A 24774-nucleotide genomic window follows, 5' to 3' on the forward strand; every position below is an offset into this window, starting at 1 on the left:
TGGGCTTCCCTGGTGGCGCAGTGGTTGAGAGTCTGCCTGCCGATGCAGGGGACACGGGTTCGTGCCCTGGTCTGGGAAGATACCATATGCCGCGGAGCGGCTGGGCCCGTGAGCCATGGCCGCTGAGCCTGCGCGTCCGGAGCCTGTGCTCCGCAACGGGAGAGGCCAGAGCAGTGAGAGGCTCACGTACTGCAAAAAAAAAAAAAAAATTATATATTTTAATGTGATTGTGATGTCATTGCCTAAGCAAGGTTGTATCCTGTCTGTGATAGTGTGAACATTTTCTCATGTCATTAACAGCTTTTAATTTATTTTTGTAGTTGTGTGGCCTTCCTTGGTATGGATGCACTATGATTTACTTGTAGGACAGCAGCTTTCAACTTGCTTTCAGTTCTTCCTCTGTTAAAACAGTGCTGTGTAGAAGTACATCTCTATGCATTAATCTTTGTCCATCTTCATAGTTATATCCATAAGATAAATTTCTAGACATGCTGTTGCTGAATAAAGATTAAGAAAAAACTTATAAAGGACATAGGACAGTTGGTGAAAATTTGGCTTATGGAATGTGGATTAGATAATATTATCATTATTTCTGATTTTGATAATTGTCCTGTGACTACTATTATATAAGAAAATATTCCTATATGCTGAAATATTTAGAAGTAAAAGAGTATGATGTTTGCAACTTATTCTCAGAAGACTTAGAAAAATGTGTGCTTGCGTGTGTGTGTAGAGAGACAAAGTATATACATGAGGTGTGAATGTGAATAATAAAGAAATAGGACACAGTGTTAACAGTTATTGAATCTGGGCAAATAGTATATGGGAGTTTTTTTTTTTTAATTAAAAATAAATAAATTATTTATTTATTTGGCTGTGTTGGGTCTTAGATGTGGCATGTGGGATCTTTTCATTGTGGCGCATGGGCTCTTTGTTGCGGTGTGCGGGTTTCTCTCTAGTTGTGGCACGCGGGCTCCAGAGCACTTGGGCTCAGTAGTTATGGCACGTGGGCTCTCCAGTTGTGGTACATGGGCTCCAGAGTGCGCGAGCTCAGTAGTTGCAGTGCGGGCTTAGTTGCCCCACAGCATGTGGCATCTTAATTCCCTGACCAGGGATCGAACCTGCTTCCCTAGCATTGGAAGGCGGATTCTTAACCACTGGACCACCAGGGAAGTCCTGGTAGTTTTTTACACCATTGCAATTTTTCTATAAGTTTGAAGTTATGTCAAAATAAAATTATAAAAAATAGTCTTTATAGAAACCATTATTCTTCTTTCTGAACTTTTACAATGCAAATTTTCAAACAGGTTGAAAGACTAGTCTAATAAACATGATTATTAACATTTTGTCATATGTCCTTTATCTGCCTGTCTCTGTAGATATATAAATATATTTTTTTGAACCATTTGAAAGTAAGTGGTAGTCATCAGGCCACTTTGCCCTGCATCCGTCAGTATGTATCTTCTCAGAATAAAGAATTTTCCCCTTCATAACCATAATACCATTATCATTTGTAGGAAATTTAACAATTAACTAATATTCTCTAACACACAGCCCATATTCAAAATTTATTAATTTATCCAAAAATATCTTGTTACTGTTCTGTTTTCAAACTAAGATCCCATCAAGATTTGTACAGTTTTGTTTGATTGTATTGTAATATTTCTTCAAACTCTCTTAATCTAAAACAGTCCTTTCACTTTTTTGTTGTGTGTCTTAAATGATGCATTAGACATGTCTGGGTTTGGCTGATTGCTTCCTCGTGTTGTCATTTAAAATATTGCCCTGAATTCTGGTAAACTGGAAGTTAGGTGTAAAAGCTTGATGGGATTTAGACTAAATGTTTTTGGCAAGAATACTTCATAGGTGATGGTTATATAACATTTAGTGGACAGAATGGTGTCATAACTTGATTTTGGGTGTTATAAATTAACCATTGTTATTGAACATGGGGCTTGAATCCAGCTTTTTTGCTATTCTAAAAAATGCTTTGAAGATTTTTTACATAAGGTTTTATTCTGAAGTTCATTTCTTCATACAAGGTGCCCAAGCATGAAATTATTGGGTTAAAGACAGAGTACATTTATGGATGGCTCTTGGTAGGTTTAGCTAATTTTACTTAGAGATTTGGTATGAAGCTGCCAAACATGTTTTCAAATTGCTTCCAGTATATTTATTTTCCCTTTTTCAGGGGCTGAAAGAAGTGACACTCCTTGGTCAGAATGTTAATAGTTTTCGGGACACTTCAGAGGTCCAGTTCAACAATGCAGTGTCCACCAACCTTAGCCGTGGCTTTTCTACCAACTATAAAGCCAAGCAAGGGGGCCTTCGTTTTGCTTACCTTCTGGATCAGGTCTCCAGAATAGATCCTGAAATGAGGATTCGTTTCACCTCTCCCCACCCCAAGGACTTTCCTGATGAGGTGAGTATTGAGAGTTTAGTGTGTCGAACTGACATCAGTATCCTTAAGCATGCCAAAGGCTGCAGCCAGTAGCATGCAGCAGAGGCATCCATCCTCAGAGGATCAGGGGATCCTGTGGTGTATTACTATATATTGCCCTCTGAATCTACCCATCCTTTGGAAAGATTTGAAGTCTCCCAAGGTGGGGGCAAGTAAAGGACTGATACTAAGACCACCAGTGGGACCATGAGGGCTGTGCGGAGAGAGGTTTTATTACAGGATGTTGTGGGAAGGACAGGTGGGGGGCAGTGTGATGCAGTGTGAAACAGTCTAGACTTTGGCCTCAGAGCTGAGTTCAGTCCTGGCTCTTCCACTGCTTTACCAGTAGGGGTGACCTTTTCAACTTGTCACCTTTGTTTGTAAGATGGTTAATAATTACTTCCTGCTTTGGGTTATTGGGAAGTAGATATAACAGGTAGAACGTACTCAGCAATGTGCTTGGCATGTAGTATGTAGCTCATGTGTGAAACCTTTTTTTGGAAGGTTTTTTGTGTTGGTGAAATGTCTGTCTTTTGGCCCCACCCCTACTTTTTCCCCTCTGTGTTATTTGTCTTATTGAGTTGTGAAAGTTCATTATGTATTCTTGATACAAATCATTTGTCAGTATTTTTTTTCAGGTATTTTCTCCTAGTTTTAGTTTTTTTTTTTTTTTTTGCGGTGCGCGGGCCTCTCACTGTCATGGTCTCTCCCGTTGCGGAGCACGGGCTCCAGACGCGCAGGCTCAGTGGCCATGGCTCACGGGCCCAGCTGCTCCGTGGCATGTGGGATCTTCCCGGACTGGGGCACGAACCCGTGTCCCCTGCATCGGCAGGCGGACTCTCAACCACTGCGCCACCAGGGAAGCCCTAGTTTTAGTTTCTTGATGATATCTTTTAAAGTGGCTAATTAGTTTGTAAGCTGGATGAAACAAATGCTGTTTTTCCTTTCTGGCCTCTGTTGGCACTACCCCTGTATAGCCCCATGGCTTGAATCTGACCTCTGCTTACTTTCTTCACTCCTTGAAAGCAGAGGTGCTATCAGGTGAAATGTCTGGGACAGACAGAACGTGGGTTGAGCAAAAGTAAAGATTTTCGGTAATTTATGTGTTTGGTTTAGTCAGCCTCTTAATTCTCAAAAATTAACCTTGGTGGAGAAACAGTGGGGGGTGGTATTCCTTTCCGCAAGATTCTTTGGTGTGACTTTGATGACCTTTAATGTGTTCTATTTGATCAGGTTCTGCAGCTGATTCACGAGAGGGACAATATCTGTAAACAGATCCACCTACCAGCCCAGAGTGGAAGCAGCCGTGTATTGGAGGCCATGCGGAGGGGGTCAGACTTGCTTGCGGGGGGGGGGCATCCCATACCTTTCCATGTTTCCTTAAGGACCAAGCAGTGTCTAAGAACCTAGTGTAGTGTGTGGCACACAGTAGCTGCTCACTAAATATTTATTACATGAGTAAACCCATGGACATTATAACTTGCTTCTGTTCATTCTATAAGTATAGACTGAGGACTAGATCACTCATTTCATTTGTTTAGCATGTGTTTTATTAAGCACCTACTGTGTGGCACGCTGAGATTTTAATCCTTTAGCTTTTAACATTAAAGGTTTTTAGGTCTTAGAATTTAAATATAGCTCCATGTATTCACTCACTTTGGGAATACTAAGTATAGCAAAGATAAGACTGAAAGGATCATGTGACAAATGGCAAGCTGTATGGAACTAGTAATTTCCTTGTATTCCACATTGGCAGAGAGTTTTAGAGATATTAAATGTTAATTTGTCTTCATTTCTTAGTTAAATAAAAACATCTATTTAGAGTAATTTATGTTCTTGAATTAAAATTTTATAGGCTTTGGATTAGGTTATAGTACAGGATTTGGATCAAAAGGACTCTTCTGGATACTTACTCTTGTACTGTCCTATGTGAATGAGAAGTAATTACATGTGATTAGTTCATAGTGCTATCTTCTTATAGCATTCATTTAAAGAAGATTGGTTCATCTAAGCGTTTTCTTTTTGTTCTTTATTGCAGATATTCAAGAGAAGCTTATGTGGAATTAATTCATCATATCAGAGAGTCTATCCCAGGTACATTTAAGAAACATATTTTGCTGAGCACATTACTCTACCAGTGACCCCAGTCTTCTTGGTCAGATACAGGCAACACCTGTGGTAGTACATTGTGTCACCTTTCTCGCTTCTTTTGCTCCTCTTCCTTTCTCTCTTTCTCTTCTTTCCGATTTTTTAATATCTTGGTCTTGCTAGATATACTCAGAGGTGTGGATTAGCTTGTGGCCTCAGGTACTAAAGGGATTCCTTTTCTATAGTCTTTGTGTTTCTGAACACATGAGAGAAACCTCGTTCCTGCTCGTTAGCTGGCAAAGTTATAGTCTACATTAGTTCTGATTTGGGAGCAATTGATATTTTTAAAAATGTGTACTTAGAGGTAATTCCTTTCTTGTTATCATAACCCTTACTCCCCTTTCTCTTTTCCCTTCCTCCGAATAAAATTACTCTGTAAGTCTTTTAGTTTAGATTTGTTGACAATGTCTACATTGTTTTACAAATTTCTAATTATTGTAACTTGTGTTCTGTACCAATACTTTCATTTGGATGGGGCAGGATAGTGTGGAGGTTCTCTGGGCTGCAGTTTTCTCATCTGTAACATGGAGTTAATAGTACTCACCTTATTGGATTGTTGGGATACTTAAATAAATTAAAGTGTGTTGGAACATTGTGTTTAACTTCAAAAGTATATGTTTGGATGAGGTACTGAAACATTCTTCATGATAGATCGCATGCTGGGTCATGCAAACCATGGGAAATTTAAGAAAACTGAAGTCATATCAAGCATCTTTTCTAGCCACGACATTGTGAGATTAGAAATCAACTACAAGAAAACAACTGTAAAAAACACAAACACATGGAGGCTAAAAAATGGATTGCTGAAGAAATCAAAGAGGAAATCAAAAAATTCCTAGATACAAATGAAAATGAAAACATGACGATCTAAAACTTTTGGGACACAGCAAAAGCAGTTCTAAGAGGGAAGTTTATTCATTTATTTAAAATTATTTATTTATTTTTATTTGGTTGTACCGGGGCTTAGTTGCGGCAGGTGGGCTCCTTAGTTGCGGTTCACTGGCTCCTTAGTTGGAGCACGCGGGCTCCTTAGTTGTGGCATGTGAACTCTTAGTTGTGGCATGTGTGTGGGATCTAGTTCCCTGACCAGGGATCGAACCCGGGCCCCCAGCATTGGGAGCGCAGAGTCCTAACCACTGCGGCACCAGGGAAGTCCCTAAGAGGGAAGTTTATAGCAATATAATCTTACCTTAGGAGACAAGAAAAACCTCAAACCACCTAACCTTACATCAGAAGCAACTAGAGAAAGGAGAACAAACAAAACCCATAGTTAGTAGAAGGAAAGAAATCTTAAAGATGAGAGCAGAAATAAATGAAATAGAGATGAAGAAAACAACAGAAAAGATAAACTAAACCTGGTTCTTTGAAAAGATAAACAAAATTGATAAACCTTTGGCTTATATATAAGAATATAAGGGAAAGGGCTCAAATAAATAAAATCAGAAATGAGGGAATTCCCTGGCAATCCGGTGGTTAGGACTCCTTGATTCCACTGCAGGGAGCAAGGGTTTGTTCCTGGTTGGGGAACTAAGATCCCTAAGATTCCATATGCCATGTGGCACAGCCAAAAAAAAGAAATGAAAATGAAGAAGTTACAACTGATACCACAGAAATACAAAGGATCATAAGAGACTACTACAAGCAACTATATGGCAATAAAATGGACAACCTAGAAGAAATGGATGAGTTCTTAGAAAGGTAAAATCTTCCAAGTCTGAACCAGGAAGAAGTAAAATATGAACAGACCAATTGCAAGTACTGAAATTGAAACTGTGATTAAAAAGCTTCCAACAAGGGACTTCCCTGGTGGCACAGTGGTTAAGAATCCACATGCCAAAGCAGGGGATGGAGGTTTGAGCCCTGGTCCGGGAAGATCCCACATGCCCTGGAGCAACTAAGCCCATGTGCCACATCTACTGAGCCTGTGCTCTAGAGCCTGTGGGCCACAGCTGCTGAGCCCATGTGCCACAACTGCTGAAGCCCATGTGCCTAGAGCCTGTGCTCCACAACGGGAGAGGGCACTGCAATGAGAAGCCTGCACACTGCAACGAAGAGTAGCCCCTGCTTGCCACAACTGGAGAAAGCCTGCACACAACAACGAAGACCCAACGCAGCAATAAATAAATAGATAGATAGATAGATAGACAGACAGACAAACCCACCCCCCAAACTTCCAACAAACAAAAATCCAGGACCAGCTGGCTTCACAGGCAAATTCTGTCAAACATTTAGAGAAGAGTTAACACTTATCCTTTTTATCCTTCTGAAACTATTCCAAAAAATTGCAGAGGAAGGAACACTCCCAAACTCATTTTGTGAGGCCACCATCACCCTGATTCCAAAACCAAAGATACCACAAAAAGAAAATTACAGGCCAATATCACTGATGAACATAGACGCAAAAATCCTCAACAAAATACTAGCAAACTGAATCCAACAGTACATTGAAAGGATCATATACCATGATCAAGTGGGATTTATCCCAGGGATGTAAGGATTTTTTTCAATATCCACAAATCAGTGTGATATACCACATTAAGAAACTGAAGAGTAGGGGCTTCCCTGGTGGCGCAGTGGTTGAGTGAGAGGCCCACAGTGAGAGGCCCGCGTACCGCAAAAAAAAAAAAAGAAACTGAAGAGTACAAACCATGTGATCATTTCAGTAGATGCAGAAAAAGCTTTTGACAAAATTCTACACCCATTTGTGATAAAAGCTCTCCAGAAAGTGGGCATAGAAGGAACCTAACAACATAATAAAGGCTATATATGACAAACCCACAGCTAACATCATACTTAAGGGTGAAAAGCTGAAAGCATTTCCTCTAAGATCAGGAACAAGACACTTTTTTTTTTTTTTTTTTGTGGTACGCGAGCCTCTTACTGTTGTGGCCTCTTCTGTTGTGGAGCACAGGCTCCGGACGCACAGGCTCAGCGGCCATGGATCATGGGCCCAGCCGCGCGGCGGCATGTGGGATCTTCCCAGACCAGGGCACGAACCTGTGTCCCCTGCATCGGCAGGCGGACTCTCAACCACTGCGCCATCAGGGAACCCCAAGGAACAAGACACTTTTATTCAGCATAGTTTTGGAAGTCCTAGCCATGGCAATCAGAGAAGAAAAAGAGATAAAAGGAATCCAGATTGGAAAAGAAGAAGTAAAACTGTCACTGTTTGCAGATGACATGATGCTATACACAAAAAATCCTAAAGATGCTACCAGAAAACTACTAGAGCTCATCAATGAATGTGGTAAAGTTGCTGGGTACAAAATTAATATACAGAAATCTGTTGCATTTCTATACACTAGCAACAAAAGATCAGAAAGAGAAATTAAACAATCCCATTTACCATTGCATCAAAAAGAATAAAATACCTAGAAATAAACCTACCTAAGGGGCAAAAGACCTGTACTCTGAAAACTATAAAACACTATAAGATGAAAGTTAAGAAACTATAAGATCAAAGAAATTGAAGATGACACAAACAGATGGAAAGATATACCACGTTCTTGGATTGGAAGAATCAATATTGTCAAAATGATTGTACTACCCAAGGCAATCTACAGATTCAATGCAATCCCTATCAAATTACCAATGGCGTTTTTCTCTAAACTAGAACAAGCAATTTTAAAATTTATATGGAAACATAAAAGATGCCGAATAGCCAAAGCAATCCTGAGAAAGAAAAATGGAGCTGGAGGAATCAAGCTCCCTGACTTCAGACTATACTACAAACTTACAGTCATCAAAACAGTATGGTACTGGCACAAAAACAGAAATATAGATCATTGGAACAGGATAGAAAGCCCAGAAATAAACGCACACATCTATGGTCAATTAATCTATGACAAAGGAGGTAAGAATATACAGTGGAGAAAAGACAGTCTCTTCAGTAAGTGGTGCTGGGAAAACTGGACAGCTACATGTAAAATAATGAAATTAGAACATTCTCTAACACCATACACAAAAATAAACTCAAAATGGATTAAAGACCCAAATGTAAGACTGGATACTATAAAACTTTTAGAGGAAAACATAGGCAGGACACTCTTTGACATACATGGCAGCAGTATCTTTTTTTTGGCCATGCCACATGGCTTGAGAGATCTTAGTTCCCCAACCAAGGATTGAACCCAGGCTATGGCAGTGAAAGCGCCAAGTCCTAACCACTGGACCACCAGGGAATTCCTGCAGCAATATCTTTTTTGGATCCACTTCCTAAAGTAATGAAGATAAAAACAAAAATAAACAAATGGGAGCTAATTCAACTTAAAAAGCTTTTGTACAGCAAAGGAAACCGTAAACGAAAAGACAAGCCACAGAATGGGAGAAAATATTTGCAAACGAAGCGACCGACAAGGGATTAATCTCCAAGATAGACAAACAGCTCATGCAGCTTAGTATCAAAAAACAAACAGCCCAATCCAAAAATGGGCAGAAGACTTAAATAGACATTTCTCCATAGAAGACATACAGATGGCCAAAGAGCACATGAAAAGCTGCTCAACATTGCTAATTGTCAGAGAAATGCAAATCAAAACTACAATAAAGTATCACCTTACACTGGTCAGAATGGCCATCATCAAAAAATCTTCCGACAATAAATGCTGGAGAGAGTGTGGAGAAAAGGGAGCCCTCCTACACTGTTGATGATAATGTAAATTGGTACAGCTACTGTGGAGACAGCCATATGGAGACAACCACTACGGAGACAACCTCCATATTGGTAGGTTTGGATGTTCCTTAAAAAACTATATATAGAGCTTCCATATGATCCAGTAATCTTACTCCTGGGCATATATCCCAAGAAAACCATAATTCGAAAAGATGCATGCACCCCAGTGTTCATTGCAGCATTATTTACAGTATCCAAGACATGGAAGCAACCTAAATGTCCATTGACAGGAATGGATAAAGAAGGTGTGGTACATATATACAATGGAATATTACTCAGCCATAAAAAAGAATGAAATAATGCCATTTGCAGCACTGTGGATGGACCAAGAGTTTATCATACTAAGTGCAGTAAGTCAGACAAAGACAAATAACATATGATGTCAATTATAAGTGGAATTCATAAAATAGATAATCAACATGGACCTACTGTATAGCACAGGGAACTCTACTCAATATTCTGTAATAACCTAAATATATGGGAAAAGAATCTGAAAAAGAATGGATATATGTATGTGTAAAACTGAATCACTTTGCTGTGCACCTGAAACTGACACAACATTGTAAATCAAATATACCCCAATATAAGATAAAAATTAAATTAAAAAAAAAGTTAAAACAGGACAAATTTGAAAATACGGACTCCTACTGTGTCCCTAAATCCAATATTTGTAGTGAAAAATATCTTTTCTAGCACTGAGGGGAATGTAGACTGAGAAGCCAGGCTCTGGCATGGGAACCTTGTTGATGAGCAGGCCTTTACCTCCTTGCTCTATAATGACTGTTCCGTTTTACTTGCACACGGGTTGGCTAGCTCCAGGGAAGGCCTTACAGTCTCTATCTTTCCCTCCGTAATCCACAGGTACCAAAGGCTTCTCTTGAAGGTAAGCAGCAGTGACATGCTGTCTTTTGTTGTGTGTCACAGGTGTGAGCCTCAGCAGCGATTTCATTGCTGGCTTTTGTGGTGAGACGGAGGAAGATCACCTCCAGACAGTGTCTTTGCTTCAGGAAGTTCAGTACAACATGGGCTTCCTCTTTGCCTATAGCATGAGACAGGTGAGCCCTGGGCTGGGGGAGGAGCTACTTCTATGCTGAGACTGACATCATTCCTGACCAGTTTCTGGTCGATTGTGGACAGCTGGGAAGAAAAGAAAGTGGCAGCGAGGCTGTCCTTGAGAAACCACAAGGATCTTACCATTCATTTCTTTATTTTTTCTAATAAACCTGTCTACCCTTTTATACAGTTCAGCAATTTGAGATGAAAAACAATTGTGCTAATATTCCTCTTCATTAGAATATTTAAAATTATGTTTAGGTTGTTCAGAATTTGAAAGTGGAGGGAGGGGCACTGTTCTCTTGAAAAGAAACCGAAAATCTTTTATTAATATGCAGAACTTCTTTTTTGGCCAACAGATGTGATTTGTTTTACAGAGGCTCCTTGTTGCCCTCCTAGCCATCCTCAGCCTTTTTTTTTTTTTTTCTCGGTACGCGGACCTCTCACTGTTGTGGCCTCTCCCGTTGCGGAGCACAGGCTCCGGACGCGCAGGCTCAGTGGCCATGGCTCATGGGCCCAGCCGCTCCGCGGCATGTGGGATCTTCCCAGACCGGGGCACGAACGCGTGTCCCCTGCATCGGCAGGGGGACTCTCAACCACTGCGCCACCAGGGAAGCCCGAGAAATTCTTTTTAATGCTAGAGTTGGGAAGTGAGTTTTCAGTGTGAGGTGGAAGCATATCCTATGGGCATTGAATATGAGTGTTTACTTGGAGTCTAATTCCTAGATTAGGGTTAAGGTCCTAGAGGCTTAATCAAGTAGCATAGTGGATGAGAACAAGCACTCACACTGTGCCTTTCCCATTTAATAATGTGTGACCTTGGGAAAAGTTTTTGCTTTCTTCATCTGTGAAAAGGGATAACATAAATACCAACCTCATCAGGTTATTTTGAGATTTAAGATAATATATATAAAGCACTTAAAATAGTGTTTTATAATAGTTAAGTGCACAGTAGAGGTTAGTTGTTAATAAGACAGAATAGAGTAAATCCTGTAAGAGAATTCTGTTTTAGAATTCTCTACCCATTCTTCATTTCCCTCTGGATGTGGTAGTTCTCTTAAAGGCAGATTGGTTTGAATGTCTAGACTTTGGTGTATAGACTTTCCACTTTTGTCTAGCTCAGTGGTTCTCCAACTCCATTATGAGCTGCGTACCTAAAGATATATATAAATTGTGTGTGTTTATATATATAAACATGTATGTACACTATGATTTTGGATGAATTAAAAGGTTTTCAAGGATACATTTTCTTTTCTTTTTTTTTTTTGACTGGGTAAAACCTGAGTGTGGTATAAAATTCAAAAGGTCAAAATAGTATGCAGTGCAAAGCAGTTGTTTTTTTCTTCCTGGGTTGCCTAGTTTTTCAGTTCCTTTCCTGAAGGCAACTGCTTTTAGCAACTACTTCTTTAACCTTCCAGAGACATTTCATGTATTTATAAATATATTTATTTGTATACTTTCTACATCAAAGTTATTATACATGTTGATCTGTGCCTTGCTTATTTCTGTTCAGAGTATATTTTGGAGAGCAATCATATCTGTATAGATAGCTATCTCATTCTTTGTCACAGCTGTGTAATATTCCATTGTGTAGATAAACTATAATTTGTTTTACTGGTTACCTATTTTTTAAAATAAATTTAAAAAAAATTTATTTATTTATTTGGCTGCACCGGGTCTTAGTTGCGGCACCTGGGATCTTTAGTTGTGGCATGTGGGATCTTTTAGTTGCAGCATGCAGACTTCTTAGTTGCACCATGCAGACTCTTAGTTGCGGCATGCATGTGGGATCTAGTTCCCTGACCAGGGATTGAACCTGGGCCCCCTGAATTGGGAGCACAGAGTCTTACTCACTGCACCACCAGGGAAGACCCTACTGGTTCCCTATTGATAAACATTTACTATGCTTTGCATCTTGTGTCTTTATAAACACTGCTGCTGAGTAACCTGGTATATGAATTATTTAGTGTCTGTGTCCTATAAAAATATCAAGAACAATTTTGAGTCTATGATTTTCATGTGCTAAATTTAGAATTTAACCCTTGTAAAAACGTGGCTCCACTGTATAGTTACCTTTTTCTCTTAGAAGTCCCAAGAGTTAGAGAACCCTTGTGGTGTGGCTTGTGTTCCTATACATGTGTCTGTAAATTGCAAATTGGATGAACATGTCTGCCTCCGTGTTTGAAGAACGGATTCTACAAGTCCGTGGTGACCTCCATCTCTCTCTTTTTTTTTTTTTTTTTAATAGAAGACACGGGCATATCACAGGCTGAAGGATGATATCCCAGAAGAGGTAAAATTAAGGCGTTTGGAGGAACTTATCACTGTCTTCCGAGAAGAAGCAACAAAAGCCAACAAGACCTTTGTGGGTTGTACCCAGCTGGTGCTGGTGGAGGGGGTGAGGCTATGTGTGTATGTATGTGTGTATGTATGTGTGTATGTATATATATATATATTTTGTTTTGTTTTTTGTTTTTTAGAGCACAGTATATCTCCCTTTATTTAGATCTTTGATTTCTTTTAGCAGTTTTTAGCATATAGATCCTGTACATGTTTTCTTAGATTTACACCCATTTTTTTCTTTTTTTTAGCTATTGTAATTGCAACTATATTTTTATTTTGGGTGTCCATATGTTCACTGTTAGTATGTAGAAATAATTGGTTTTTGTATTTCTATCTTGTATCCTCTGATCTTGCTGAACTAAATAGTTCTAGGAGTTTTTTGGGTAGGTTGCTTGGGATTTTCTTTGCAAGTTATCATGTCTGTTTTTCTTTCTTCCTGTTGTTCCAGGGTTCCTTCTTTTTTGTTTACTTTTTGCTTAGAGAACTCCCTTTAGACACTCTGGCAGCACATTCTCTTTGTTTTCCTTCATCTTAGAGTGTTTTGATTTCTTCTTCATTCCTGAAGGATATTTTTGTATTTAGTGCAAGGATTAGTGAAAAGTATTTCTGCTCCACCTTTTTGGAAACACTATTATATGTGTATTTTTAGAAATAATTTTATTGTTTGTTTTCAGTCCTTTTAAAAATCACACTTTCTTAGAAATGTACTGTGTTTTGGAAGTTTGGAGTTCTGTAGTCTTCTGTGGTCAAGCTTGGGAACCTGGTCATCATTTAGAGCACTAAACAGATGGGATAAGGGGTGAGTTAGGGAACCTAACCTTCTGTGAAGCTGCATTCTTCGGCTATTGAAGAGGAGAGGAAAGAGAGAGATAGGGCTCTTTCTGTGACTCCTCACAAGTCCAGGTTTGAGAAAGGAGAGTCCTGCTCCATGCCTTAGGATATGGCAGTGTCAAAATCAGCAATTGCTTGGTATTTGTGTTTGTTAGGACTCTCTGGTAGTGAGTAACAGTGGGAAACTTGTTCAAACCATTCAGTCTAAGCCAAAAATAATTCTGTGTTGTATAAGACTTCAGGAGTGTTTTGTGGAGCCCAAAGGCAAGAATACTGCCAGGTGTCTGGAAGGGACTGTACCCAGTCTGGGAAGCCCTTGAGGCTCAGACTTTCTTCTCTCCTCCTCAGACCAGCTTTTCCTGATTCTTCATCTGTGTGGTAGAGTACAGCAGCCCTATAGTTCCTGTGTTTCATGGTGTAGTTCCAGTTTTTCACAGACCGAAGTTGTGTCTTTCAGCTCCAATTCAGATTTCCAGGAGAGGGAGTCTGATCACCTCAGCTTGGGTTAGGAATCTTCCTGTGGTCTGGTCTAGTAGCTGCTGATGGTTGGTGATGCTGAGCTGGTGAAATACCTCAAAAGTATTTGCCTCGATAAATGCTTTGTTATTTAGGGTGTCACTGTGATTCTGGAGACCTGTACATGAACATGTCTTTTAGTAATCCACATTTTATCCAGTAGGAATTAGGTCATTATATGCCCAGCTCTCCTCACACAGGGTCTGGTACAGAATAGTGTACCTGTCTTTTGATTGAATGAATAAGTACTCAAAGGTTACTAATTTTTGTCCAACACTTCATCAACCCCACAGAGAGCCCATGGTAATTAAATGAACCAAAACAAGGCTTTTTTTTTTTTTTTTAAAAAACACATCCAGCATAAGCCAGTACTCACCTGGGGCTAGAGAATAAATGAATTTTTCAAGGCCAGCATTGGAGTCTTCACTTTTTTTTTCTTTTTACATCTTTACTGGAGTATAATTGCTTACAATGGTGTGTTAGTTTCTGCTTTATAACAAAGTGAATCAGTTATACATATACATATGTTCCCATCTCTCTTCCCTCTTGCGTCTCCCTCCCTCCCACCCTCCTTATCCCACCCTTCTAGGTGGTCACAAAGCACCGAGCTGATCTCCCTGTGCTATGCAGCTGCTTCCCACTAGCTATCTATTTTACATTTGGTAGTGTATATATGTCCATGTGACTCTCTCACTTTGTCACAGCTTACCCTTCCCCCTCCCCATATCCTCAAGTCCATTCTCTAGTAGTTCTGTGTCTTTATTCCTGTCTTACCCCTAGGTTCTTCATGACTTTTTTTCTTTCTTTCTTAAATTCCATATATATGTGTTAGCATACGGTATTTGTCTTTCTCTTTCTGACTTACTTCACTCTGTATGACAGACTGTAGGTCCATCCACCTCATTACAAATAGCTCAATTTTGTTTCTTTCTATGGCTGAGTAATATTCCATTGTATATATGTGCCACATCTTCTTTATCCATTCATCTGATGATGGACACTTAGGTTGTTTCCATCTCCTGGCTATTGTAAATAGAGCTGCAATGAACATTTTGGTACATGACCCTTTTTGAATTATGGTTTTCTCAGGGTATATGCCCAGTAGTGGCATTGCTGGGTCATATGGTAGTTCTATTTGTAGTTTTTTAAGGAACCTCCATACTGTTCTCCATAGTGGTTGTACCAATTCACATTCCCACCAGCAGTGCAAGAGTGTTCCGTTTTCTCCACACCCTCTCCAGCATTTATTGTTTCTAGATTTTTTGATGATGGCCATTCTGATGGGTGTAAGATGATATCTCATTGTAGTTTTGATTTTCATTTCTCTAATGATTAATGATGTTGAGCATTCTTTCATGTGTTTGTTGGCAGTCTGTATATCTTCTTTGGAGAAATGTCTATTTAGGTCTTCTGCCCATTTTTGGATTGGGTTGTTTGTTTTTTTGTTATTGAGCTGCATGAGCTGCTTGTAAATTTTGGAGATTAATCCTTTGTCAGTTGCTTCATTTGCAAATATTTTCTCCCATTCTGATGGTTGTCTTTTGGTCTTGTTTATGGTTTCCTTTGCTGTGCAAAAGCTTTGAAGTTTCATTAGGTCCCATTTGTTTATTTTTATTTCCATTTCTCTAGGAGGTGGGTCAAAAAGGATCTTGCTGTGATTTATGTCATAGACTGTTCTGCCTATGTTTTCCTCTAAGAGTTTGATAGTTTCTGGCCTTACATTTAGGTCTTTAATCCATTTTGAGCTTATTTTTGTGTATGGTGTTAGGGAGTGATCTAATCTCATACTTTTACATGTAGCTGTCCAGTTTTCCCAGCACCACTTATTGAAGAGGCTGTCCTTTCTCCACTGTACATTCCTGCCTCCTTTATCAAAGATAAGATGACCATATGTGTGTGGGTTTATCTCTGGGCTTTCTATCCTGTTCCATTGATCTATATTTCTGTTTTTTGTGCTAGTACCATACTGTCTTGATTACTGTAGCTTTGTAGCATAGTCTGAAGTCAGGGAGCCTGATTCCTGCAGCTCTTTTTCATTCTCAAGATTGCTTTGGCTGTTCGGGGTCTTTTGTGTTTCCATACAAATTGTGAAATTTTTTGTTCTAGTTCTGTGAAAAATGCCAGTGGTAGTTTGAATAGGGATTGCATTGAATCTGTAGATTGCTTTGGGTAGTAGAGTCATTTTCACAATGTTGATTCTTCTAATCCAAGAACATGGTATATCTCTCCATCTATTTGTATCATCTTTAATTTCTTTCATCAGTGTCTTATAATTTTCTGCATACAGGTCTTTTGTCTCCTTAGGTAGGTTTATTCCTAGATATTTTATTCTTTTTGTTGCAATGGTAAATGGGAGTGTTTTCTTGATTTCACTTTCACATTTTTCATCATTAGTGTATAGGAATGCCAGAGATTTCTGTGCATTAATTTTGTATCCTTCTACTCTACCAAATTCATTGATTAGCTCTAGTAGTTTTCTGGTAGCGTCTTTAGGATTCTCTATGTATAGTATCATGTCATCTGCAAACAGTGACAGCTTTACTTCTTTTCTGATTTGGATTCCTTTTATTTCCTTTTCTTCTCTGATTGCTGTGGCTAAAACTTCCAAAGCTGTGTTGAATAATAGTGGTGAGAGTGGGCAACCTTGTCTTGTTCCTGATCTTAGTGGAAATGCTTTCAGTTTTTCACCATTGAGGATGATGTTGGCTGTGGGTTTGTCATATATGGCCTTTATTACGTTGAGGAAAGTTCCCTCTATGCCTACTTTCTGGAAGGTTTTTATCATAAATAGGTGTTGAATTTTGTTGAAAGCTTTCTCTGCTTCTATTGAGATGACCATATGGTTTTTCTCCTTCAGTTTGTTAATATGGTGTATCACATTGATTGATGTGCGTATATTGAAGAATCCTTGCATTCCTGGAATAAACCCCACTTGATCATGGTGTATGATCCTTTTAATGTGTTGTTGCATTCTGTTTGCTAGTATTTTGTTGAGAGGATTTTTGCATCTATGTTCATCAGTGATATTGGCCTGTGGTTTTCTTTCTTTGTGACATCCTTGTCTGCTTTTGGTGTCAGGGTGATGGTGGCCTCGTAGAATGAGTTTGGGAGTGTTCCTCCCTCTGCTATATTTTGGAAGAGTTTGCGAAGGATAGGTGTTAGCTCTTCTCTAAATGTTTGATAGAATTCATCTGTGAAGCTGTCTGGTCCTGGGCTTTTGTTTGTTGGAAGATTTTTAATCACAGTTTCAATTTCAATGCTTATGATTGGTCTGTTCATATTTTCTATTTCTTTCTGATTCAGTCTTGGCAGGTTGTGCATTTCTAAGAATTTGTCCATTTCTTCCAGGTTGTCCATTTTATTGGCATAGAGTTGCTTGTAGTAACCTCTCATGATCTTTTGTATTTCTGCAGTGTCAGTTGTTACTTCTTTTTCATTTCTAATTCTATTGATTTGAGTCTTCTCCCTTTTTTCTTGGTGAGTCTGGCTAATGGTTTATCAATTTTGTTCATCTTCTCAAAGAACCAGCTTTTAGTTTTATTGATCTTTGCTATCTTTTCCTTCACTTCTTTTTCATTTATTTCTGATCTGATCTTTATGATTTCTTTCTTTCTGCTAACTTTGGGTTTTTTTTGTTCTTCTTTCTCTAATTGCTTTAGGTGCAAGGTTAGGTTGTTTATTCGAGATGTTTCCTGTTTCTTAAGGTAGGATTGTATGGCTATAAACTTCACTCTTAGAACTGCTTTTGCTGCATCCTATAGGTTTTGGGTCGTCATGTCTCCATTGTTATTTGTTTCTAGGTATTTTTTGATTTCCTCTTTGATTTCTTCAGTGATAACTTCGTTATTAAATAGTGTATTGTTTAGCCTCCATGTGTTTGTATTTTTTACAGATCTTTTCCTGTAATTGATATCTACCGTGTGGTCAGAAAAGATACTTGATACAATTTCAATTTTCTTAAATTTACCAAGGCTTGATTTGTGACCCAAGATATGATCTATCCTGGAGAATGTTCCATGAGCACTTGAGAAAAATGTGTATTCTGTTGTTTTTGGATGAAATGTCCTATAAATATCAATTAAGTCCATATTGTTTAATGTATCATTTAAAGCTTGTGTTTCCTTAATCTATTTTCATTTTGGATGATCTGTCCATTGGTGAAAGTGGGGTGTTAAAGTCCCCTACTATGAATGTTACTGTCGATTTCCCGTTTTATGGGATTTCCCGTTTTATGGCTGTTAGTATTTGCCTTATGTATTGAGGTGCTCCTATGTTGGGTGCATAAATATTTGCAGTTGTTATATCTTCTTGGATTGATCCCTTGATCATTATGTAGTGTCCTTTGTGTCTTCTAATAGTCTTTATTTTAAAGTCTATTTTGTCTGATATGAGAATTGCTACTCCAGCTTTCTTTTGGTTTCCATTTGCATGGAATATCTTTATCCATCCACTCACTTTCAGTCTGTATGTGTCTCTAGGTCTGAAGTGGGTCTCTTGTAGACAGCATATATATGGGTCTTGTTTTTGTATCCATTCAGCCAGTCTGTGTCTTTTGGTGGGAGCATTTAATCCATTTACATTTAAGGTAGTTAACGATATGTATGTTCCTATTCCCATTTTCTTAATTGTTTTGGGTTTGTTATTATAGGTCTTTTCCTTCTCTTGTGTTTCTTGCCTAGAGAAGATCCTTTAGCCTTTGTTGTAAAGCTGGTGTGGTGGTGCTGAACTCTCTCAGCTTTTGCTTGTCTGTAAAGGTTTTAACCTTTCCATCAAATCTGAATGAGATCCTTGCTGGGTAGAGTAATCTTGTTGTAGGTTTTTCTCCTTCATCACTTTAAATATGTCCTGCCAGTCCCTTCTGGCTTGCAGAGTTTCTGCTGAAAGATCAGCTGTTAACCTTATGGGGATTCCCTTGTGTGTTATTTGTTGTTTTTCCCTTGCTGCTTTTAATATGTTTTCTTTGTATTTAACTTTTGACAGTTTGATTAATATGTGTCTTGGCGTGTTTCTCCTTGGATTTATCCTGTATGGGACTCTCTGTGCTTCCTGGACTTGATTAACTATTTCCTTTCCCATATTAGGGAAGTTTTCAACTATAATCTCTTCAAATATTTTCTCAGTCCCTTTCTTTTTCTCTTCTTCTTCTGGAACCCCTATAATTCGAATGTTGGTGCATTTAATGTTGTCCCAGAGGTCTCTGAGACTGTCCTCAGTTCTTTTCATTCTTTTTTCTTTATTCTGCTCTGCAGTAGTTATTTCCACTATTTTATCTTCCAGGTCACTTATCCGTTCTTCTGCATCAGTTATTCTGCTATTGATCCCATCTAGAGTACTTTTAATTTCATTTATTGTGTTGTTCATCATTGCTTGTTTCATCTTTAGTTCTTCTAGGTCATTGTTAAATGTTTCTTGTATTTTCTCTATTCTATTTCCAAGATTTTGGATCATCTTTACTATCATTATTCTGAATTCTTTTTCAGGTAGACTGCCTATTTCCTCTTCATTTGTTAGGTCTGGTGGGTTTTTATCTTGCTCCTTCATCTGCTGTGTGTTTTTCTGTCTTCTCATTTTGCTTATCTTACTGTGTTTGGGGTCTCCTTTTTGCAGGCTGCAGGTTCGTAGTTTCCGTTGTTTTTGGTGTCTGTCCCCAGTGGCTAAAGGTGGTTCAGTGGGTTGTGTAGGCTTCCTGGTGGAGGGGACTAGTGCCTGTGTTCTGGTGGATGAGGCTGGATCTTGTCTTTCTGGTGGGCAGGTCCACGTCTGGTGGTGTGTTTTGGGGTGTCTGTGGACTTATTATGATTTTAGGCAGCCTCTCTGCAATGGGTGGGGTTGTGTTCCTGTCTTGCTAGTTGTTTGGCATAGGGTGTCCAGCACTGTAGCTTGCTGGTCGTTGAGTGAAGCTGGGTGTTGGTGTTGAGATGGAGATCTCTGGGAGATTTTTGCCGTTTGATATTACGTGGAGCTGGGAGGTCTCTTGTGGACCGGTGTCCTGAAGTTGGCTCTCCCACCTCAGAGGCACAGCACTGACTCCTGGCTGCAGCACCAAGAGCGTTTCATCCACACATCTCAGAATAAAAGGGAGAAATAGTAGAAAGAAAGAAAGGAAGGAAGGGAGGGAGGGAGGGAGGGAGGGAGGGAGGAAGGGAGGAAGGGAGGGAGGGAGGGAGGAATAAATAAATAATAAATAAATAAATAAAGGTAAAATAAAATAGTTATTAAGATAAAAAAATAATTATTAAGAAAAAAATTTTTTTAAAAGTAAAAACAAAAACAGATGGATAGAACCCTAGGACAAATGGTGAAAGCAAAGCTATACAGACAAAATCTCACACAGAAGCATACACATACACACTCACAAAAAGAGGAAAAGGGGAAAAAATAATAAATCTTGCTCTCAAAGTCCACCTCCTCAATTTGGGATGATTCGTTGTCTATTCAGGTATTCCACAGATGCAGGGTACATCAAGTTGATTGTGGAGATTTAATCCGCTGCTCCTGAGGCTGCTGGGAGAGATTTCCCTTTCTCTTCTTTGTTCGCACAGCTCCCGGGGTTCAGCTTTGGATTTGTCCCTGCCTCTGTGTGTAGGTCGCCGGAGGGCGTCTGTTCTTCGCTCAGACCAGACGAGGTTAAAGGAGCCGCTGATTCGGGGGCTCTGGCTCACTCAGGCCGGGGGGGAAGGAGGGGTACGGAGTGCGGGGCGAGCCTGCGGCGGCAGAGGCCAGCGTGACGTTGCACCAGCCTGAGGCGCGCCGTGCATTCTCCCGGGGAAGTTGTCCCTGGATCCTGGGACCCTGGCAGTGGCGGGCTGCACAGGCTCCCCGGAAGCGAGATGTGGAGAGTGACCTGTGCTCGCACACAGGCTTCTTTGTGGCGGCAGCAGCAGCCTTAGCGTCTCATGCTCGTCTCTGGGGTCCGCACTGTTACCCACGGCTCGCGCCCATCTCTGGAGCTCCTTTAAGCAGCGCTCTTAATCCCCTCTCCTCGCGCACCAGGAAACAAAGAGGGAAGAAAAAGTCTCTTGCCTCTTCGGCAGGTCCAGACTTTTTTCCGGACTCCCTCCCGGGTAGCCGTGGTGCACTAACCCCTTCAGGCTGTGTTCACGCTCCGACGGAAGCCCGAGCCTCAGCTCCCAGCCCCGCCCGCCCCGGCGGGTGAGCCGACAAGCCTCTCGGGCTGGTGAGTGCTGGTCGGCACCGATCCCCTGTGCGGAAATCTCTCTGTTTTGCCCTCTGCACCCTTGTTGCTGCGCTCTCTTCCGCGGCTCCGAAGCTTACCCACTCCGCCACCCGCAGTCTCCGCCCGCTAAGGGGCTTATAGTGTGTGGAAACCTTTCCTCCTTCACGGCTCCCTCTCACTGGTGCAGGTCCTGTCCCTATTCTTTTGTCTCTGTTTATTCTTTTTTCTTTTGCTCTACCCAGGTACGTGAGGAGTTTCTTGCCTTTTGGGCGGTCTGAGGTCTTCTGCCAGCGTTCAGTAGGTGTTCTGTAGTTGTTGTTCCACGTATAGATGTATTTCTGATGTATCTGTGGGAAGGAAGGTGTTCTCCGCGTCTTACTCTTCCGCCATCTTCCCCCTCTCCCTCCCGCCATCTTCCCCTTCTCCCTCCTTCACTTTTTCTTAGGGGAGACTTTCTTCCCTCCAGTCATGGCCAGTTCATTTATTTATTTTGGCTGTGCTGGGCAGCATGTGGGATCTTAGTTCCCCAACCAGGGATCGAACCTGTGCCCCTTGCAGTGGAAATGTGGAGTCTTGAGCACTGGACCACCAGGGAAGTCCCATGGCCAGCTTAAAACACCGGGTTGCTGTATTCAGTGTCAGAGAAGATGATAACGTCTGTATACTGAGCATTTACTATGTGCCAGAAACTGTGTACTTTACAGTCATCAGCACGTTGAGTCCCACCACAGTCCTTGGGGGTAGTGCTGTTATTACCTCACTTTTGTAGATGAAGAAAGGAGACTCAGAGAAGTAGGAATAACTTCCCCAAGGTCACACAGCTAATGTGGCAGAGCCAGAATTTGACCCATATCTGTCTCATTCTGTAGCCTATAAGTACCCCCCCCCCACCTTTTCAAATTATGGAGAATCTAAAAAAAAAAAAAAATAGGTATAGAGAGGATAGTGAATGCCCACGTACCCATTAACCAGCCTCAGCAATTTGTTAATACAGTGTTAATCATGGCTGATCTTGTTTCATCTCTACTGCCCCCACTGAGTTGTTTTGAAGCAAGTACAAGACATATATTATTTTGTCAGTAATTATTTCAGTATATATCTCTAAAAGATGACTCTTTTTTAAAATAGACATAATGTGACTATCATATTTGAAATAATTGACAGTAGTTTCTTAATATTATCAAATATGTAGTTGATGTTCCAATTTCCCTCTTTGTCTTATAAATGTTCTTTTATGGTTGGTTTGTTCAAATCACGGAACATGAACACTCTCTCTTTTAAAAAATTTATTGTAAAACAATCGCAAACTTGTAGAAAAGTAGCAGTATAGTACTTTTTTCTTTGAAGCTTTTGAGAGTAAGTTGCCCTGGTGCCCCCAATTCCCCAAATACTGCAGTGTGTATTTTGTGCAAACAGGAGCATTCTCCTGTACAACTGTACACAACCATCAGAATCAGAAAATTAAGCTTGTTAGATTACTACCATCCAGTCCTTAGACCCCCATTTAAATTCTCCACTTGGCTCAGAACTGTCATTTATAAGAAAAAGATTTAGTTTAGTATTACATGTTGTGTTAGTTGTCATTTTATCACTTTTTAGAAATTTGATGTGTCTTGGTATGGCTTTCTTTGTGTTTTGTTTGGGATATGTTGAGGCTACTTAGTTTGTGAGTTTATAATTTTCATCAAATTTGGAAAATTTTCATTTACTATTCTTCAGATATTTTTTCTGTACTCCTCCTTCCTGCCACCCGTCGCCTGCCCCCTGTTTCTTCTTTCCTTCTCCAGTCACCTATATGTCCAACCACTTGATATTGTGTCATAGGACACTGAGGCTGTTCAGTTTTTTTTCTCTTTTTTATATCTGTGCTTCATTTTAAATAGTTTCTATTTTTCTGTCTTCAGGTTCATTATTCTTTTCTTTGGCAGTGTCTCATTTGCTATTATGTATTGAATTAAAAATTTTAGATCATATATTTTTCATCTCTGTAATTTAAATTTGGTTTTTTTAAAATATCTTCTGCTTCTCTTCTGTGTTCTTGTTTTCTTTTGAAACTTAGTATTTGAGCCTAATTATAATAGCTGGTTTAATATCTTTGTGATAATTCCATCACTGCTATCATTTCTAGGTCTGTTTCTATTGACTGACTTTTTTTTTTTTTTTTTTTTTTGTGGTACGCAGGCCTCTCACTGTTGTGGCCTCTCCCGTTGCGGAGCACAGGCTCCAGATGCACAGGCTCAGCGGCCATGGCTTACGGGCCTAGCCGCGCTGCGGCATGTGGGATCTTCCTGGACCAGGGCATGAACCCGTGTCCCCTGCATCGGCAGGCGGACTCTCAACCACTGTGCCACCAGGGAAGCCCCTACTGACTGACTTTTCTCTTGATTATGAGTCACATTTTTCTGCTTCTAGGCATATCTAGTGATTTTTGATTGGATGTTGGACATTATGTTGTCAGACATTATCTTTGAGTGTCTGGGTTTTGTGTTGGGCTTTGTTCTGATAAGCAGTTTTGTTACTTGTCGTTTGTAGTTTTGTTTGATCCTTTCAAGGTTTTTTTGTTTTTAATTGGGGTATAGTTGCTTTACAATGTTGTTAGTTTCTGTTGTACAATGAAGTGAATCAGCTATATGTATACATATATCCTCTCCCTCTTGGACTTCTCTCCTACCGCCCACCCCTATCCCACCCATCTAGGTTATCACAGAGCACTGAGCTGAGCTCCCTGTGCTATACAGCAGGTTCCCACTAGCTATCTGTTTTACACATGGTAGTGTATATATCAATGGTAATCTCCCAGTTCATCTCACCCTTCCCTTACCCCCTGTGTCCACATGTCCATTCTCTATGTCTGCCTCTCTGTTCCTGCCCTGCAGATAGGTTCATCTGTACCATTTTTCTAGATTCCACACATCACACTGGTCAGAATGGCCATAAAGTCTTGTTTTTAATCTGCTAGAAAAGTTTTTTTATTCTAGGGATAGTTTAGTCTTAGTACTACTTACGACTCTTCTAGAGTTGTTACTGCATATCCCAAGGAATCAGTGAGGACTATTTGATGGTAGGTCAGATGATTCATAGCCCTTTGTGAGATCTGGGAGCTAACCAGCTGGCAGTTCCCAGGTTACTTTCTTTGTCTGACATCATGGATTTTTGCTCCACACAGGGACGTATTATTATTCAGCAAAGACTCAGAGGGCCGCTATGCACATTTCTACAGCTCTTTTTCTGCTTAGCTCCCTCCTCTCTCGAACTTGCTCCACAATTTCCAGCTATTGCAGGCTCCCTGGACTTTGATCCAACTTTCCTCAATTCAGAGAGAACCACCATGCTCTGCCTTGAGATCTCCCTCCCCACTTTGCATTCTCTGGTCTGGCACATGTCTTCTGGTAGAATGCAGGGGTGATTGAAGGGCTCACCCCATTTGTTTTCCTTCTCTTGGGGATCATAGTTTTGCAAATCTGTTGTCCAGTATCTGAAAATAGATGTCTCATATATTTTGTCCAGTTTCCTGGTTATTTAAGGCCTGAGGATAAATTTGGTTTTTGTCACTTCATCATGATTGGAGCAGAAAGACTTGGGTATGTTCTGGAA

The 24774-nt window shown here is 40.1% G+C and overlaps 1 protein-coding gene across 1 annotated transcript in view; it reads left to right on the forward strand.

The window, feature by feature from the left end:
• Nucleotides 1–24774, forward strand: part of CDK5RAP1 (CDK5 regulatory subunit associated protein 1) — a 43295-nt gene that overhangs the window by 12773 nt on the left and 5748 nt on the right. Inside the window, 5 exon segments of the mRNA XM_033433481.2 lie at nucleotides 2192–2422; nucleotides 3674–3771; nucleotides 4479–4534; nucleotides 10185–10315; nucleotides 12562–12711. Of these exon segments, the coding sequence (XP_033289372.2) occupies nucleotides 2192–2422; nucleotides 3674–3771; nucleotides 4479–4534; nucleotides 10185–10315; nucleotides 12562–12711 (666 nt within the window).

Source organism: Orcinus orca, chromosome 16 (genome assembly GCF_937001465.1).
Source record: "Orcinus orca chromosome 16, mOrcOrc1.1, whole genome shotgun sequence".
Lineage (NCBI taxonomy): Eukaryota > Metazoa > Chordata > Mammalia > Artiodactyla > Delphinidae > Orcinus > Orcinus orca.